The sequence below is a fragment of the Maylandia zebra genome, linkage group LG6, assembly GCF_041146795.1.
Source record: "Maylandia zebra isolate NMK-2024a linkage group LG6, Mzebra_GT3a, whole genome shotgun sequence".
NCBI classification, from domain to species: Eukaryota; Metazoa; Chordata; class Actinopteri; order Cichliformes; family Cichlidae; genus Maylandia; species Maylandia zebra.
The window spans coordinates 13315956-13334281 of record NC_135172.1 but is presented as its reverse complement, the minus strand read 5'-3'; the positions used below and the strand labels follow the sequence as shown (position 1 = coordinate 13334281).

The window sequence follows — 18326 nt, the reverse complement described above, 5'->3', positions numbered from 1 at the left end:
TGGAAAAATCGCTAGCCCCGGGATGTCGGGCTAGCGATATTGCGAGCCCTGTATCTGATTGAGGAATCACTCATCTTTGGAAAAGAGAGTTTATTACAGAGAAATGTCTCTTTCCAAAATAAAAGCTATACTATCCGCTTCTTCTGGGCTATATTCTCAGCAGCATATTAAACATATAAGGAGAATCATGTGCTAACGGCTGTCTAAATGACTCAGCTAAAGTTTGTAGCATGCTTGCTTGTTGTTTTTGTCTGCTTCCACTTGTCTTTGCACTAGGATGATGTCGGAGTAAATGTGCAGTCATATTCGTTGTGTTACCACTAGTGCTTTCAGGTTAATCTCGTTGAAATGACCTTAACTCCACAACACAGCAAATCTCCGTTAACGACCTACCCCTGATCGCCCCGTGCATGGGGCTAGACGGCCAACACGTTAACGAGCTAACTGCGCTAACACACTAGTTCCCACCCATGTAATTGAGCATTGCGTGGCACATCCAACATACTGTTTTACTTTAGTCCATGACGCGCTTACCTTCAGGGTCATACGTCACATGAAAACCAAAATAATTCCAAACGCCAGATCTGAATGAGGGTGGGGGAGGTTCAATTTGCCATGTTGCAAGGAGAGCTTAACTTCTGTCTCGCTAGCTTGCCCTGCGCTCTTCCTTCTGACGACGCTGTCTGTGTTGAGCGCTCAGTGGATCTGCGCTCGACAGTGCAGCCTAGGCGGAGTAGTCGAACGCAGATTCACTGAGCGCTCAACACAGACAGCATCGTCAGAAGGAAAGTTGATAAAATAAATTACAAATGTTGTATTGTTCAATACATATGCGTACCGAACCGAAAGCACTGTATCGAATGGTTCAATATCGATACGAATATCGTTGCACCCCTAATATATATATATATATATATATATATATATATATATATATATATATATATATATTTTTTTTTTTTTTTTTCCCACCCTGATTTACGAATAAATTCTTTACAAATCCTACCATGTGGATTCATGGATTTTTTTTTTTCACATTCTGTCTCTCACAGTTGAAGTGTACCTCTGGTGCAAATTACTGACCTCTGTCATCATTTTAGGTGGGGGAACTTGCACAATCGGTGGCTGACTAAATACTTTTTTGCCCCACTGTGTATATATATATACACACACACACACACATATATATATATCTATATATATATATATATATATATATATATATATATATATATATATATATATATATATATGTGTGTGTATATATATGTGTATATATATATATATATATATATATATATATATATATATATATATATATATATATATATATACATACATATACACTCAACAAAAATATAAACGCAACACCTTTGTTACTGCTCCCATTCCCCATGGGATGGACGTAGAGACCTAAAATTCATTCCAGATACACAATATAACCATCCCTCCCAAACAGTGGTCACAAATCAGTCCAAATGTGTGGTAGTGGGCACATCTGCCATATTGAGATAATCCATCCCACCTCACAGGTGTGCCACATCAGGATGCTGATTTGACATCATGAGTAGTGCACAGGTGTACCTCAGACTGCCTACAACAAAAGGCCACCCTGGAATGTGCAGTTTTTTGCGCTATTGGGGGTCTGGGGACCCAGAACCGGTCAGTATCTGGTGTGACCATCATTTGCCTCATGCAGTGCAACACATCGTCGCATGGAGTCTATCAGATTGTCAATTGTGGCCTGTGGAATGTTGGTCCACTCCACTTCAATGGCTGTGCGAGGTTGTTGGATATTCGTGGGAACTGGTACACGCTGTCGTATACGCCGGTCAAGCACATCCCGAACATGCTCAATGGGTGACATGTCCGGTGAGTATGCTGGCCATGCAAGAACTGGGACATTCTCAGCTGCCATCTGCCCTGAACAATGTGAACCATGATTCATCCGTGAAGCGCACACTTCTCCAACGTGCCAGACGCCATCGAATGTGAGCATTTGCCCACACAAGTCTGTTACGGCGACGAGCTGGAGTCAGGTCAAGACCCCGATGAGGACGACGGGCATGCAGTTGAGCGTCCCTGAGACGGTTTCTGACAGTTTGTGCAGAAATTGTTTGGTTGTGCAAACCAATTGTTCCAGCAGCTGTCTGGGTGGCTGGTCTCAGACGATCTTGGAGGTGAACCTGCTGGATGTGGAGGTCCTGGGCTGGTGTGGTTACACGAGGTCTGCGGTTGTGAGGCCGGTTGGATGTGCTGCCATATTCTCTGAAACGCCTGTGGAGACGGCTTATGGTTGAGAAATGAACATTCAATGCACGGGCGACAGATCTGGTTGACATTCCTGCTGTCAGCATGCCAATTGCACGCTCCCTCATTGCTTGTGGCATCTGTGGCATTTTGCTGTGAGACAAAACTGCACATTCCAAGGGTGGCCTTTTGTTGTGGGCAGTCTGAGGTACACCTGTGCACTACTCATGATGTCAGATCAGCATCCTGATGTGGCACACCTGTGAGGTGGGATGGATTATCTCAATATGGCAGATGTGCCCACTACCACACATTTGGACTGATTTGTGACCACTGTTTGGGAGGGATGGTTATATTGTGCATCTGGAATGAATTTTAGGTCTCTACGTCCATCCCATGGGGAATGGGAGCAGTAACAAAGGTGTTGCGTTTATATTTTTGTTGAGTGTATATACATATATATATATATATATATATATATATTTTTTTTTTTTTTTTTTTTTTTTGTGTCCCGTTTGGATCTTTAGCCATCAGAATTGTTGTCTTAAGGCCAAGAAAGATGCCAAGCGGATTTATTTTACCAAGTGGATCATCATGGCCTTGCCATATTGGTCCATTTGATTGACCTTTATTATAATTATGAATTTTTTTTATTTTCAGTTGCTACAAACGGGACAGACATGACTGGGGGATAGGACAGGGAGAAAGAATGAAAGAAAGAGAGGGAGAGAAAGAAAACCAAAGGGGAGAAGAGACGGTGAGAAGGAGGGGAAGAAAGAAAAAAAAACAAACAAACAAAAAAACAAAACACCTGGGTCACCTGTATGGAGAAAAAAAACAGAAGAGAAAGCAAACAACAAAGACCAACATAATAAAAAAAACAGCACCATCACAATAAACTAGCTAGCAGTAGATATCAGTAGATACTAAATAATAAACGATGTTGTGCAGCACGCAAGATAGACAGCGCACAATGTGCTTTGAGGCAGCAGCCAAGAAAGCTGTAGTCCGCGTCTGTGAATACCCGTGTGCACACCTGTGTGCATACCTGTGTGGATCAGCATGCTTGCATTCCAAAGGTTTCTCCATGTAACGATCTGCTAGGGAGTGTGGGGGGGCCACAGCCCCGTCCTCCAGGGTATGAAGCAGGTATGGAGGAGATCAAAACTCCAGACATCCAGAGGCCCCCAGAACACAAGAGACCAAGGAAGACCAACAGAGGGGCAGCCACGCCACTGTCCCAGTAAGAGCTGAGGAGAGTCCCAGATGAGGGCTCACTCAGCAGCCGCGGAGCAGAAGCCAGGGGGAGTTGCAGTGACGCGCCCGTGAGCTCCGCCGGCAGCCAGCTGTGCCTGAGTGACCGAGCCCCAGGCCGAGAGGCCGGGGGCACCCCACCTCCGAAGTGGCCCGAGCGAGCCCCAGGCTCCAGGCCCCGATAAACGGCCGCCAAGGAGTGAGCCGGTGTGTACCCGGACGCCCACCCCCAGACACAAAGAACCACCAACGCACCGACACCTGAGGGAGTCCGCCACTGGCAGGGGAAGTGGTGGTGGGTGGAGATAGGCCTCCAAACCTTGGAGGGCCTGAGATGTCCCCAGAGAGGTGGCGTCTGATACCCAACCTGACATATAGACACACACAGACACAAACATCCATTCACACCCTCATGCTCTCATATGCACTTACTCCACACTCAACCAACGTGGAGACAGACATAAAGAGACGCTGTACACACGATCACACTCCCCAAGCGTACTCTACGAACCGGGTCTAGGTACCCTTGCCCCTGGAGGGGGGAACTGCACCCAGACCCAGGTGGTGATATGTGTATATATATATGTATGTGTATGTATATATATATATATATATATATATATAGATATATATATATCTATATATATATTTGGGGTGCAACGATACACAAAATTCACGGTTCGGTTCGGTTCGATACTTTGGTGTCACGGTTCGATATTTTTTCGATACAAAAAAATGTTCATGCATTTTTAATTTGTCATTTATTAAAATTATAAATATATATTTTAACTCAAAAGTACAGTTTTTAAATTTAACCCTAACCCTTGTGCGTGTTTTTTATTTTGACAGCGAATGCGCACCTGCGGACCACTTATGTGCAGCCCTGGTTATTTAGCTCGTCATATCGCAGCCACAGAGATTCTTTTGTCCATGAAACCATAAAGCTGCACTTTCTTTTTGCCTTATAGTCTGATTTGTCATAACTTTTCCGTTTTGTGGTAAGCTTTTCTTTGGCTGTCACTTCTTCACCCTGACCTGTCTTATTTGGCTCAGCAGAACTGAAATGCTTTTACACACGCACTCACATAAGCTCAGCGATTCTCTGCGTGATCAACCTCTCACATGTTTAAGCTTGCTGTGGGAGATTTCACTTGTCATGTTTGCATAGTAAGCTAACGATTAATAAGACGATGTCAGAGGAATTGGTGCACAAATTATCATCACTCACAGATCAGTGCTGTCGCTCTCTATACACAGTTCGCACGATTGCAAAGTGAAAGCAAAAAACAAGCGCAAATTCAAACGCGACTTCAATATGTCACATATTGACAGTGGCTCACCGATGCCAATGACATAATTACCCAGCTACATTTCCGAAAGAATGCAAAAGCATTGACATATATTTTTCCTACAATAGCCCGACGGGCAGGGAAGAGATAGATTTTGGTAGCCCGACTGAAAAAATCGCTAGCTCCGGGACGTCGGGCTAGCGATATTGCAAGCCCTGTATCTGATTGAGGAATCACTCATCTTTGGAAAAGAGAGTTTATTACAGAGAAATGGCTCTTTCCAAAATAAAAGCTATACTATAAGATAAGATAAGATAAGATAACCTTTATTAGTCCCACACGTGGGAAATTTGTTTTGTCACAGCAGGAAGTGGACAGTGCAAAAGTTATGAGGCAAAAATTAGAATACAACAAGAATAAATACAGTACACAACTGTACAGAATAGAATAAAATAAAATACTATATACAGTAGAATAAAATAAAATAAATATACAATAAGATAAAAATAGAATACAAATACAAATACTATATACAACTGAGTAAAAATACAACGATGACAGAAAGGATTATTGCACTTAGTATTATTGCATATGTATGGATGTGTGTGTTTGATCAGTTAAAGTCTTTATTATGGAGTCTGACAGCAGTGGGGAGGAAAGACCTGCGAAATCTCTCCGTCCCACACCGTGGGTGCCGCAGTCTCCCACTGAAGGAGCTGCTCAGTGCTGTCACAGTCTGCTGCATGGGGTGGGAGATGTTGTCCATCAGGGATGACAGCTTAGCCGCCGTTCTCCTGTCACTCACCACCTCCACTGGGTCCAGAGGGCATCCTAGAACAGAGCTGGCCCTTCGGATCACCCTGTTCAGTCTCTTCCTGTCCCCAGCAGAGATGCTGCCGCCCCAGCAGACCACGCCATAAAAGATAGCAGAAGCCACAACAGAGTCATAGAATTTCTTCAGGAGTGGGCCCTCCACTCCAAACGACCTGAGTCTCCGCAGCAGCTACAGCCTGCTCTGCCCTTTCCTGTAGAGGGCATCTGAGTTATGAGTCCAGTCCAGTCTATTGTTCAGATGAACACCAAGGTACCTGTAGCTGTCCACAGCCTCAATGTCCATACCTTGGATGTTCAGTGGTTGCAGTGGAGAATGCTTGTGCCTGCGGAAGTCTACCACCAGTTCCTTGGTTTTACTGGCGTTGATCTGGAGGTAGTTCAGCTGGCACCAGTCCACAAAGTCTTGGGTCAGACCTCTGTACTCCTTGTCGTCCCCATCAGTGATGAGGCCGACTATTGCAGAGTCATCAGAGAACTTCTGCAGGAAGCACTGGGTGGAATTGTGGGAGAAGTCTGCAGTGTAGATGGTGAAGAGGAACGGAGCCAGAACCGTTCCCTGTGGGGCCCCCGTACTGCAGACGACCCTGTCCGACACACAGCCCTGAGTCCTCACATACTGTGGTCGGTCGGTGAGGTAGTCCAGGATCCAGGTAGTGAGGTGATGGTCCACTCCAGAGTTCACCAGCTTGTCCTTTAGAACCGAGGGAAGAATGGTGTTGAAGGCACTGGAGAAATCAAAGAACATGATTCTCACAGTGCTTCCAGCGGTCTCCAGGTGAGCGAGGGAACGATGTAGGAGGTGAATGACGGCATCATCCGCTCCAATACGCTTCTTCTGAGCTATATTCTCAGCAGCATAAGGAGAATCATGTGCTAACAGCTGTCTAAATGACTCGGCTAAAGTTAGTAGCATGCTTGCTTTTTTTTGTCTGCTTCCACTTGTCTTTGCACTAGGATGATGTCGGCATAAATGTGCAGTCATATTCGTTGTGTTACCACTAGTGCTTTCAGGTTAATCTCGTTGAAATGACCTTAACGCCACAACACGGCAAATCTCCGTTAACGAGCTACCGCGGATCGCTCCGTGCATGGGGCTAGACGGCCAACACGTTAACGAGCTAACTGCGCTAACACACTAGTTCACACCAATGTAATTGAGCATTGCATGGCACATCCAACATACTGTTTTACTTTAGTCCATGACTCGCTTACCTTCAGGGTCATACGTCACATGAAAACCAAAATAATTCCAAACGCCAGATCTGAATGAGGTTCAATTTGCTTGTTGCAAGGAGAGCTTAACTTCTGTCTCGCTAGCTTGCCCTGCGCTCTTCCTTCTGACTATGCTGTCTGTGTTGAGCGCTCAGTGGATCTGCGCTCGACAGTGCAGCCTAGGCGGAGTAGTCGAACACAGATTCACTGAGCGCTCCACACAGAAAGCATCGTCAGAAGGAAAACTGATAAAATAAATTACAAATGTTGTATTGTTCGATACATATGCGTACCGAACCGAAAGTACTGTATCGAATGGTTCAATATCAATACGAATATCGTTGCACCCCTAATATATATATATATATATATATATATATATATATATATATATATATATATATATATATATATATATATCCCCACTGCTGTTCTGCATAGGCCTGAACCCCCTCAGTGAGATCATTAACAAGACTGGCTACGGATACCGACTACGGAACGGAGCAGTTGTCAGCCACCTCCTGTACATGGATGACATCAAGCTGTATGCCAAGAGTGAACGAGACATCGATTCACTGATCCACACTACCAGGCTATACAGCAATGACATTGGAATGTCGTTCGGACTGGAGAAGTGTAGTCGGATGGTAACAAAGAGAGGGAAGGTAGTCAGAACTGAGGGGATTGAACTACCAGAAGGCAACATTGCAGACATAGAGGACAGTTTCAAGTACCTGGGGATCCCGCAGGCGAATGGGAACCATGAAGAGGCCGCTAGAAAAGCTGCAACCACCAAGTACCTGCAGAGGGTCAGGCAAGTCCTGAGGAGTCAGCTGAATGGTAAGAACAAGATCCGGGCCATCAACACGTACGCCCTGCCCGTGATCAGGTACCCTGCTGGGGTAATAGGCTGGCCAAAGGAGGAGATAGAAGCCACTGACATAAAGACAAGAAAGCTCCTTACCATGCATGGAGGGTTTCACCCCAAGTCCAGCACCCTGAGGATATACGCTAAGCGGAAGGAAGGGGGCCGGGGACTGGTGAGTGTCAGCACCACAGTTCAGGATGAGACAACGAACATCCAAGAATACATTGGGAAGATGGCCCCAACTGACCGAGTGCTCAGTGAATACCTCAGGCAGCAGAAACCCAAGAAAGAGGAGGTAGACGAGGAACCATCATGGAAGGACAGGGCCCTGCACGGTATGTACCACCGGCAGATAGAGGAGGTGGCTGATATCCAGAAATCCTACCAGTGGCTGGACAAAGCTGGACTGAGAGACAGCACAGAGGCACTAATCATGGCAGCACAAGAACAAGCTCTGAGTACAAGATCCATATAGGCTGGGGTCTATCACACCAGGCAAGACCCCAGGTGCAGGCTGTGTAAAGATGCCCCAGAGACAATCCAGCACATAACAGCAGGGTGCAAGATGCTAGCAGGCAAGGCATACATGGAACGCCATAACCAAGTGGCCGGCATAGCGTACAGGAACATCTGTGCCGAGTATAACCTGGAAGTCCCGAGGTCAAAATGGGAGATGCCCCCAAGGGTGGTGGAGAATGACCGAGCTAAGATCCTGTGGGACTTCCAGATACAGACGGACAAAATGGTGGTGGCTAACCAACCGGACATAGTGGTGGTAGACAAAGAGAAGAAGACGGCCGTAGTGATCGATGTAGCAGTTCCGAATGACAGCAATATCAGGAAGAAGGAACACGAGAAGCTGGAGAAATACCAAGGGCTCAGAGAAGAGCTCGAGAGGATGTGGAGGGTGAAGGTAACGGTGGTCCCCGTGGTAATCGGAGCACTAGGTGCGGTGACTCCCAAGCTAGGCGAGTGGCTCCAGCAGATCCCGGGAATAACATCGGAGATCTCTGTCCAGAAGAGCGCAGTCCTGGGAACAGCTAAGATACTGCGCAGGACCCTCAAGCTCCCAGGCCTCTGGTAGAGGACCCGAGCTTGAAGGATAAACCGCCCGCAGGGGCGTGCTGGGTGTTTTTATATATATATATGTGTATATCGTGTATATATATATGTGTGTATATCGTGTATATATATATGTGTATATCGTGTGTATATATATATATGTGTATATCTGTATGTATGCAGGTGTATGAATAAGTTGTACATATCTGTCTTTATGGGTGTATCTGTATGTATGCAGGTGTAAGAATAAGTTGTACATATCTGTCTTGTGTAAATGTAAATCTGTCTGTGTTATTATGTAAATACTTGCTTACGCTATTGTGTATTTCACACGGAGAGATACCAAACTGCCTTTCATTGTTCTTGTAACAGTCACAATCCGGTTGTTCAGTGATGACGCGATGAATCCTACTTCCGGGCCTAAAGTAGTCTGCGTTTAATATGGCTTTTGTGTTGTTAACATGTTTAATGTTTTGTATTTTCTTCTATTTGATCTCAAAAAGCTCCTAAAACAGTCAGTGATCACTGTTGACCTCCCTCGGCTTTTATTACCGCTAATCATTTATTTAAGCTCAGTTTTTAAAACCTTAGGATGTAACTACAGCCCAGCCCATGCAGCAGTATATGAATGACTAACCTCGTATTGTGGATGGATTATCTCAGTTGTTCTCCTGGCTGAAGTTTGGTCCTTTTACAGCATCCTGCCATGCGATTACATTTGTTCCTGACCACCGAGAACACTCACGTTAACGTTTATCGAGTGGGAAAAAAAAGTTAGCTTGTTTATATTATGCTAACATAGCTGTGTCGCTAGTGGTCACGTAGCACATCATTATATACCAGCTAGCCAAACTTCAGTAACCCTACAAACATCACTGCTGTTTAGTTTTCTGTCTTCATTTATGTTGGAAGTGATAACAGAGCTGTACGTTTTAATTTGTTTCCAAAACCCCGCAGTCAGGACATGCTATATTGTATTTAGATAGAAGCTAGCGAGCTAACTCCCTGCTAACTTCTAACTCAGTTAAATGTCATAAATTCCGTTTTCATGGATGCCTGGATGTTAAACTCAATTGTTACACCTAGTAGAGCAGAACGCTGATCATTTTATTAAAGATGAAAGACTTTAGACAGTTTTTCAACTCTCAGTAATGCCATAGTGATCATTTGATATATGGACCTGCAGCGGAGTTTAGGTCCAGACACGGCTAGTGACGTCAGACTGAACAATCGGATAAAGAGCTATTCTATTCTATTCTAGAACATTCACAGAGGCTGTAAACGTGCATGTCCTGACAGTGGTTAGTTGGCAAGCGCAAGGCCTCAAGATTACCTACACACTTGGATTTGCAAACATATTCTATAAAAGCCTATAAAGGCTAGCTTTAAGAGTGTAATACTCCAACCATTCATATTCCAGTCGTTCCTCTCCTTTCATCACACTATTCACTTAGCAAGTGTGTCAGAGGTAGCACCCTAAAGAACTGAAAGGCAGCTATAATGTTCTGTAAACAACAACTGACTTCACACGAAGAAAGCTCCAGACTCTGGAGTGCAGTGGCTTTAAATAAAGACATTCTCCTGAACAAAAGCCCGTCATAGCAGGAATAGTTCAGTGGAGCACGCTGTCATCTTAGATCTTTTAATTGTATGCATTAGGGTGTGCATTGTAGTTTGTGTCTGTAGCTTTTGTTTGTTTTGTTTGTTTTTTTCCCACTAGTACTGGTTTGGTGACTAAAGCAAAGTAATGCCAGGCAAAGTTAGCCCTGCAGCAGACTGGTGACCTTTCTGGACAAGCAGAAAAAAACTGAATGATGGATGGATATATTGCTTTGATAAATGGCCACAAAATGTTACTCACACCAGTAACTTTGGGTCTGAAAACATGTCTTTGCATTGCTGTTTTGTTTTTTTACCTAAAAGTTCAAACACCAGTTAAAATTACTAGTATATGCAGACTTGCAGGTTTGTAAAGCTGTTCAATTTAGTGTCCGTGTTTATTTCTTATTGGACATGAAGTGTAACAGTGTTGTTCTCTTTGGCAAAAACTAGCAAAGTGACCAGTTTCCCACATAGATACAGTATGGCATCAAGAGACAAAAATCAGAGATAAGATTCTAATTCCCAGACAGTGTGCTGTGATCTGTATAAAACAGCATTAGAAACATTCTAACTGGTCCTGGAAGATCAGTTAAATAAAAGTGTGTCTTTAGGTTAACAGAGAATCAAGAGAGCAGCAGGTCAGAGCACCGTCCATATTAATTCATCTAAAAAAAATCTTGTGTTGTGTTCAAAACACTTGTCAGCACCACTTTTTTCCATTCCTGTCACTACATAAAGAATTTCCCAGAATATTGCAAATTCCTACTTTCATGTTATGAGGTGAAGGGAATGAATGGCGGAGAAATAGGGCAGGGAGGGAATAGAGGTATGGCCCTATGTGTGTACGCCTGACTTTAATAAAACATCTTAGGTTTCTCCTTGACTTCCGCCTCAGGAGTCCTGGAAAGGGCAATAGTGTGAGAGTTTAACAAATAGAAACCAGGCCAAGGGAGTGGAGGGGAGAGAGAGGAAGATGAAAGACAAAGAGCTGATGTAATGTTAAGGATGGTGACTGAAATGCACATTGATAAATGGTGTACCATAATAGGAACATTTAAACATGTGATTATAAAAAAACAGCAACATATTTGTAAGTTAATTGTTTTTTACATTTTTCATTATTCCACAGCAGAACAGTTTGTTACTGTTTTTATGCTCAATCCAGACACATTATTAAAACTTCTTTACTCACTACACAGCAGTTATACATTTAAGTGCATTTTTTGTGTTTTTTCTTTCTTTTTGGGTGAGCTGCATACATGGGGCTTATTTTTATTCTTCCTATAAGACATGTGACTATAAACAATAAAAGTGGGCAAAGTAAAGACGCTTGATGACACAATTATCTCTTTGTAGAGCACTGTTTGTACACTACCTTGTAAAATCTTGTGCTGATTAAGAGGGAAGCGGGATGAGATTTAAAAAACATTCACACATCCACTGGAAAATTAGTTGGAAATTTTCAATGCAGTGCTTGAATTTTCCACAGTTTTCTACTGTCCTGTGTTTTTTGGCACTATAAAACAATAGTGTAATGTGTCTGTCAGCAAACCATATTCGCCTCAGATATGTTTGTATATGGGAGACTTGCGGCTGTGCATGTCATGCTTCACTGCAGCAGACTGGGTTTCACGGGCTAAAAACGATGCCATAAACACAAAGAAGTGGCTGAACTGACTTCTTATCTACTCAGAAATAGTCACCCTGGGTGGCCTGTGCTAACCTCTCACTTAACCTATGGGCCTTTATCCCTGGGGAGGATGATCATTACAGATATGAAAAGCAAAGGCACTATAATGAGGCTCTAGGCATTATATTTTGCATACATATTTGTGTTTATTGAAATAAAGTTTTGTTTTTTTTAGCATAAGTTAGGGCTGCTCAATTATGGCAAAAATGATAATCACGATTATTTTTACTGAAATTGAGATCTTGATTATTTGACGATATTTATTTAACAATAACAATGTATTGAATAATGACTTTAAAAAGATTGTCAAAAAATAATATAAAATAGTGTGCAAATACTGATAACAGTGCGAATGTTTGCAATATAAAAAATAAAAAAATGTAAACATCTATGTTTAATGATCTTTGCAGTGTTGCTCTGTGGTGCAGCTACGACACCGTAGCAAAGTTTACACACTATGTCTACTTGAGCCGCGTCTGACTCCGCGAACCCATAATGTTTCTGCACCACTGAAGTTTTTTACCTCTCTTTTCAACCAACAGCAGTCACTCTCCTCTCCAAATAACTTCTGCTTAGCTTTCCGAGCTTCCCTCGGGTCCTCTTAATTGTTGTGACGCGTGTTCGAAATGCAGAGAGGTGCGCTCCATTTGCCACACAGCGCGAGAGTAAAGCACGAGGGAGGGGCTAATAATCGGCTCAGTCATTTTTACTAATCCTTGAAAGCCCAGATCGTAATTTAGATTTAAATTCGATTAATTGAGCAGCCCTAGCATAAGTATGTGTGTATCCACCTCATTGTACTTTTCTATATTTCTGTGTTCTTTGATACTTGAATTTCTTCCTTTGGACATGTTTTATGGAACTGTTGCATTTGTTATTAGACAAAACGAATCTAAGTTTGAGTACGAGGCTGACAAAATTCTTAAATAATATTCATTTATTTCATAGAGTAGTTAATTATATTACCTGTAGAGCTATTTATAAATTACCAGGGTTTATGTTTCAATTTGTCTTGTAAATATGGGCACCTTAGCAAGCAACTAATGATTGACACTAACCATTTTCTATTCCACTTATGTCTTTCAGATTTGCAAGCCTTTCATCGCCATGATACAATACTTCCTGCTCTTTGTCCTGTCTTCTGGGCTGGTGTTATCATCTGACTGCCCAGCAAGCTGTGACTGCCCAATGCAGGGGTCTATATTCTGCATTAATCTTCCTGCCCCCATTGTGCCTCGTGTCCCAACAACGACACAAAATCTCTACATCTTCCAAAATGCCATCATTACTTTGGCTCAAGAAGACTTCAAAGGTCTAATGGAGTTGGAGCTTTTAGATCTGAGCCAGAATGAGCTTACAGAGATTCCAGATGGTGTATTTGAGATGTTGTCAAAACTGAAGAACTTAGACTTGTCCACTAACCAGATTACCCATATATCCAAAGGCAGTTTTTCTGGCTTGGTACAGCTGGAGAGGCTGTATCTTCATTCAAATCGCATACAGAGCATTCATTTGGAAGCTTTTGAAGGTTTAGAAAAGTTGCTAGAACTAAAACTGCAAGGGAATCAGCTAACCTCGCTCCCATCACTTCAGTTCCCCAGTCTTCTCCTTTTAGACCTCAGCAACAACAATATTCCAACTTTGAGTCCCTCAGACCTACAGACTCCCCACCTGGAGACACTTAAGGTGGCCTCTCTAAAGCTTACTACTTTACATGAGGATCTCGTAGCCTCCCTGAAGAATCTTCATGAGCTAGACATTTCATCAAACCAGTTAGCTGAGGTGCCCAGGGCCCTAAAACATGATTTCCTAAAAGGGCTGACCAAGCTGAGCTTGGCTGGCAACCCATTGGGGGATCTGAGGGTGGAGGACTTTGATAAATTATCTGGGCTTCAAGAACTGGATCTCAGTAGTCTAAATCTCCAGGGATTCCCACCACATTTTTTTCACACTTTCCCCAAGTTGAGAACCCTGACAGCAGCTAAGAATCCATTTGACTGTTTGTGCCCATTAGCCTGGTTCCCTGTCTGGCTAAAAGAGAAGAAAGTGATTCTTGAGAGACATGAAGAGACCAGATGCCACTTTCCTCTAGTTAATGCTGGGAAGATGCTTTCAGAACTGGATCACAAAGATTTTGGATGTCCATCAACCACAACATTGCAAATGGGCTCTCCCATTGGAAGTACTTCTGTTCCACAGTTGCCATACACATCTCCAAGAACAACCCATACCAATGCTATTCCTCCTCCTCCACCACCTAGTGAAGAAACTATCTCTCCAAAAACAGAACCTCCAGTCTTCCCAAGCTCCACCAGTGGGCAATATGAGCACTTTTGTCCACCAAACATCTGCCTTAATGGTGGCACTTGTTATTTTGACCCAGTGGGAGAACTCGGCTGTTTGTGTCTGTCAGGGACATTTGGCCTCTACTGTGAAAATATGGATGATGTTCCTCAACCACCAGCAACTGAAGATTCTATAGTTACCACCGAGATGCCTGATAAACTTGATGCCATCAGTTCACGTCAGGTGACCTCCACATCAATCCTTCTTGACTTGCATCGGTTTATCAAGTCACAGCCGCATATTCGTGGCATCAAGTTGACCTACCGTAACCTCTCAGGGCCTGATCGCCGATCCATTACACTGAATGTTCCACCCAACTATCCTGAATACACTTTACGTGGTCTGAGACCAAACTGTACCTATTCAGTCTGTGCTAGTCCTTTGGGAGAGAAAATCAGCTCTCGGGCCAACAACTCTGCTGAAATGGGGTCATGTACAGAGGCTCGTACCGAAGGGATTCCAGTGACATCCTCAGAGCCCTGGGTGGAGACACAGCCATCTATGACATATACTCTCATACCTGCTTTAGCTGCTCTTGCACTGGTGCTGGGATTTGCTGTGGTGGCTGGGACAATCATCTGTCTAAGGAAAAGGAAGCAGGCCAATTCTGGATTGGAGCCTGAACTGGGCCCCACTGATCCTGATCCCATGGAACTGGAGGGGAAACCTTGTCTGGAGAATGGAGGAAACGGTACAACACCCCTCAAACAGCCGGAGATCGATCATTGTTTTACTCCTCAGCCACTTCCATACATGCAACAAAACGGGGGGTTGGACTATGTAGCACTCTTAGTGCAAGGCCACTGCCCTTCAAATAACAATGTTACGTCACTAAAACCATCTTATTTCTAACTGTTGGGAAGATTTTGTAAAGACTCCCCTTCCATAGTTTCTGATCCTGATATCGCTCACTTAGTGATTGAAATCGAATTTTCAGTCCAAACATCCAAAATTCAAAAAGTGGCACTTACTATCCTTTCAAGGTCAAAAGGTGGCACAACAAAGTGGATGATTTATTTCAGAGTCAGTGAATGGTAAAATTACGATGACATCATATTGGAAATTTGCAAAATGAATGGGAAGTGGTTTAAAAGTCATCAAGCAGGATTAGATGGTGGTGAAACCTAACTGAGTGCAATTTACTAGAAAGGTCTTAGCGAACTGAAAACGGAAGTGCCTTTTGCATTGACGCAGCTGTAACTGACAGTTCTTTTTTAAAATGTTTTTGTTTATAAAACAGAAACAATGTGACTGAGTTGTAATCCTGTTGCTGGATTTAGGAGATATGGTATGGGGAAAGTGCCTGAGTGTTTGAGCTACAGAACTGGATCACGTCACTGGTGTATATGAAAACACCTGGACCACACGTCCCAATACAAACTGGAGTTTCAACCAACTCTGACCGCACCATAAGGATTATAAAAAGATCTTGCACTGAAAAAAACATTTGGATTTTCCTTTCAAATGTTCCACTTATAGACTGTCACAAGGTTAATGCTCAAAAGGAAGTGGAATTAATAAAAATATTTTGAAAATCAGCATTAAGCTGAAGACCATATGAGCTGTGTGAACTCTATATTATGTTGTGGACAGTATCTGAAACAAAAACATGCAAGTGTCTTGTGCAGATTTGGATTCTTCTGACCCATCAACCATAATTCTGCCACATCATTTGTTTTTTGTGGGAAATATATTTGCTGTGAAAGGTAAATGGGAACGGACTTTGCCTGCATTGTTCTGTGCCATCAGAGGCAGATTATTAGTGTTTAGTTGATATTATGGTATTCCATTTTTGTCATGTATTTTTGTATTTTTAGCATGTCTTTTGTTTTTTTTGTTTTTTTTTGCAGTATTGCTAACATGAGTTTAAACAGTAATTGTCCCTGCCTATAAACCCATGCATAAATGGTGGATTTTTGACTGTCCTGAGTGGAGAAGTAAATGGAGAAGTAAATCAAAGCTAAAGTTCTCCAAAGATGAGATCCAAAAGCAGCGAGGAGTAATTAAATATCTACTAAAAGCTGATTCATAAAACTACTTTAATTAAAACTCAGCCATTCTTACATAAAATACAGACTGCTTTTTGTTTTTTCCAAAATTTAAACTGAATGTAAAAGTTCAGTGTCAGATACTTTAGTCTCTCTGCCAGGTCTGCCTCCACTCCACAAAGACATAGTTAAACAAGGTTCAGACTGTTTTTGAACAGTAAAGATCCCTAAACTGTTCAAAGGCCTTCAGCCTCAGAGCTCACTCCTATAAAGCAGCACACACGTGCCAAGAAAGGAAGTTCAAAGATTTAGAGTTTTAGGCACTAGTTTTCTCCTGGGGCTGCTGACTGTATCGTTCCAGTGATATCGTCTAGACAGTGGCCCCTTTAGCTTTTTGTTTGCTATTACCCTCTTACTTGTCTGCCACTTGACTTTAATCATCATCATTGTGTGTTTTTGATCAGTGACTATTATTGGTTTGTGTAGTTTTGCTTGTTTACTGCCAACCAGACTGTGAAATGTAAATGCTAAAAGCAATGAAATGTATCTGTTTTATTTTTTTTTCTCCTGTCTGGGGTAGAGATTAAATAATTTTTTGCAGTTTTTTATATCTTCTTCCTTAAAAAAAAAGGATTCATACTCTATCACTGAGTATAATAGGTTTACAGAGAAATGCCTAAGCAACATTGCTCCCGAGCCTTACCGACATCTTTTAGTGTCATATTACATGCTGATGTGGATTTCGAGAACAATAGAGCCTTTATTTTGTCTCACAACATATGGCATTGCATCAAATTACAAACTAAAAATGAAGCACCATGCAATCAATTTTTGTGAGGATTTTGACAAAAAAAAGGCCTTATTTGATTCTTAGTTATCTAACAGCAGTAACTTACATGAGTTTGATTGTTCAGATGTGTATGTGTGTGTGTTTTCACGGCTGTTTTTGTGTCCCCTTTTTTATGCTTCCAACCCCATATTGTCCTTATATAATACTCCCAAAGTGTCCAAAATCAAGCACCCATTTTCAGTTTTCACTGTTTTATTTTGTCAATTCTCCAGTCCAAACAAAGCCACAGATGTTCATGTTTTCCCCTTATCCCAACATATCAGCTGAAACACTCGCTGTGTTGCTTTGGACAGTCGTAGGAGAAGGAAATGTTTGAAATATTTTCAACATGCTTGTTACACTACTTTCCCTGTTTATTTAGGGAAACTTGTATTTTTGTCATTGTTGTATGTTTTTCTTCTGTCTGTCAATAGCATTTCTGTGTACATTTTTTTTTGCCATAAAAGCAATGCTGAGAAAACGAACAGTATTAAAATGCTCTGATGATAACACGACTGTGGTTTTGTGTTTGATCAAGAGGTGTTGGCTGAGGCCTGAAGATACTTTTATATGATCTTTCACTGCAGTGTATCCTGCCAGTGTGGTTTAGAAGAATTCGAGCTCATTTTGAGGCTTTATGTTAGTTTTAAATGAACGCGAGTGTCGTCATAGAAATATGGTAAACAACTGGGAAAAGGGTTTCCATTAACAACAGGAGCTGATTACACGCAGCCTGTAACTCCTTATTACCTCATTACACACATGCACACGCTTAAGCTAACCTAAACCACAACATGATTACTTTGTGACGTTGTGTTGGTTTGTGGATGGAGGTCTTTTTAAGTATTTTTCCCCTAATAGCGAAGAACAGATGCCAGTGGAAAATTTTACACACTAACAAACAGGTTTCGAATCAGATGTTAAGTGACTCTGCTACTTCATAGATATTGGAGCAGACATTCAAGTTTATCAGCTAACACTAGCAGGCTTTGTTAGCAAACCTCAGCTATACTATGTATGGGTGTCTCACACAGACTCCACAGAGGCTAATTTGCGGTCCCACACAAGTAAATGACCATTTTGTTCACCAAATCTCGAGCAT

The 18326-nt window shown here is 42.4% G+C and overlaps 1 protein-coding gene across 2 annotated transcripts in view; it reads left to right on the top strand.

The window, feature by feature from the left end:
* The window catches only part of vasna (vasorin a), a 44559-nt gene extending 26825 nt beyond the window's left edge, over positions 1 to 17734 (top strand). For both annotated transcript variants that reach the window (XM_004569087.4, XM_004569088.4), the window contains one exon: positions 13148 to 17734. In XM_004569087.4, the coding sequence (XP_004569144.1) occupies positions 13169 to 15259 (2091 nt within the window). In that variant the 5' untranslated portion in view covers positions 13148 to 13168 and the 3' untranslated portion in view covers positions 15260 to 17734. The remainder of the gene's footprint in view (positions 1 to 13147) is intronic.
* Positions 17735 to 18326: the final 592 nt, after the last annotated feature.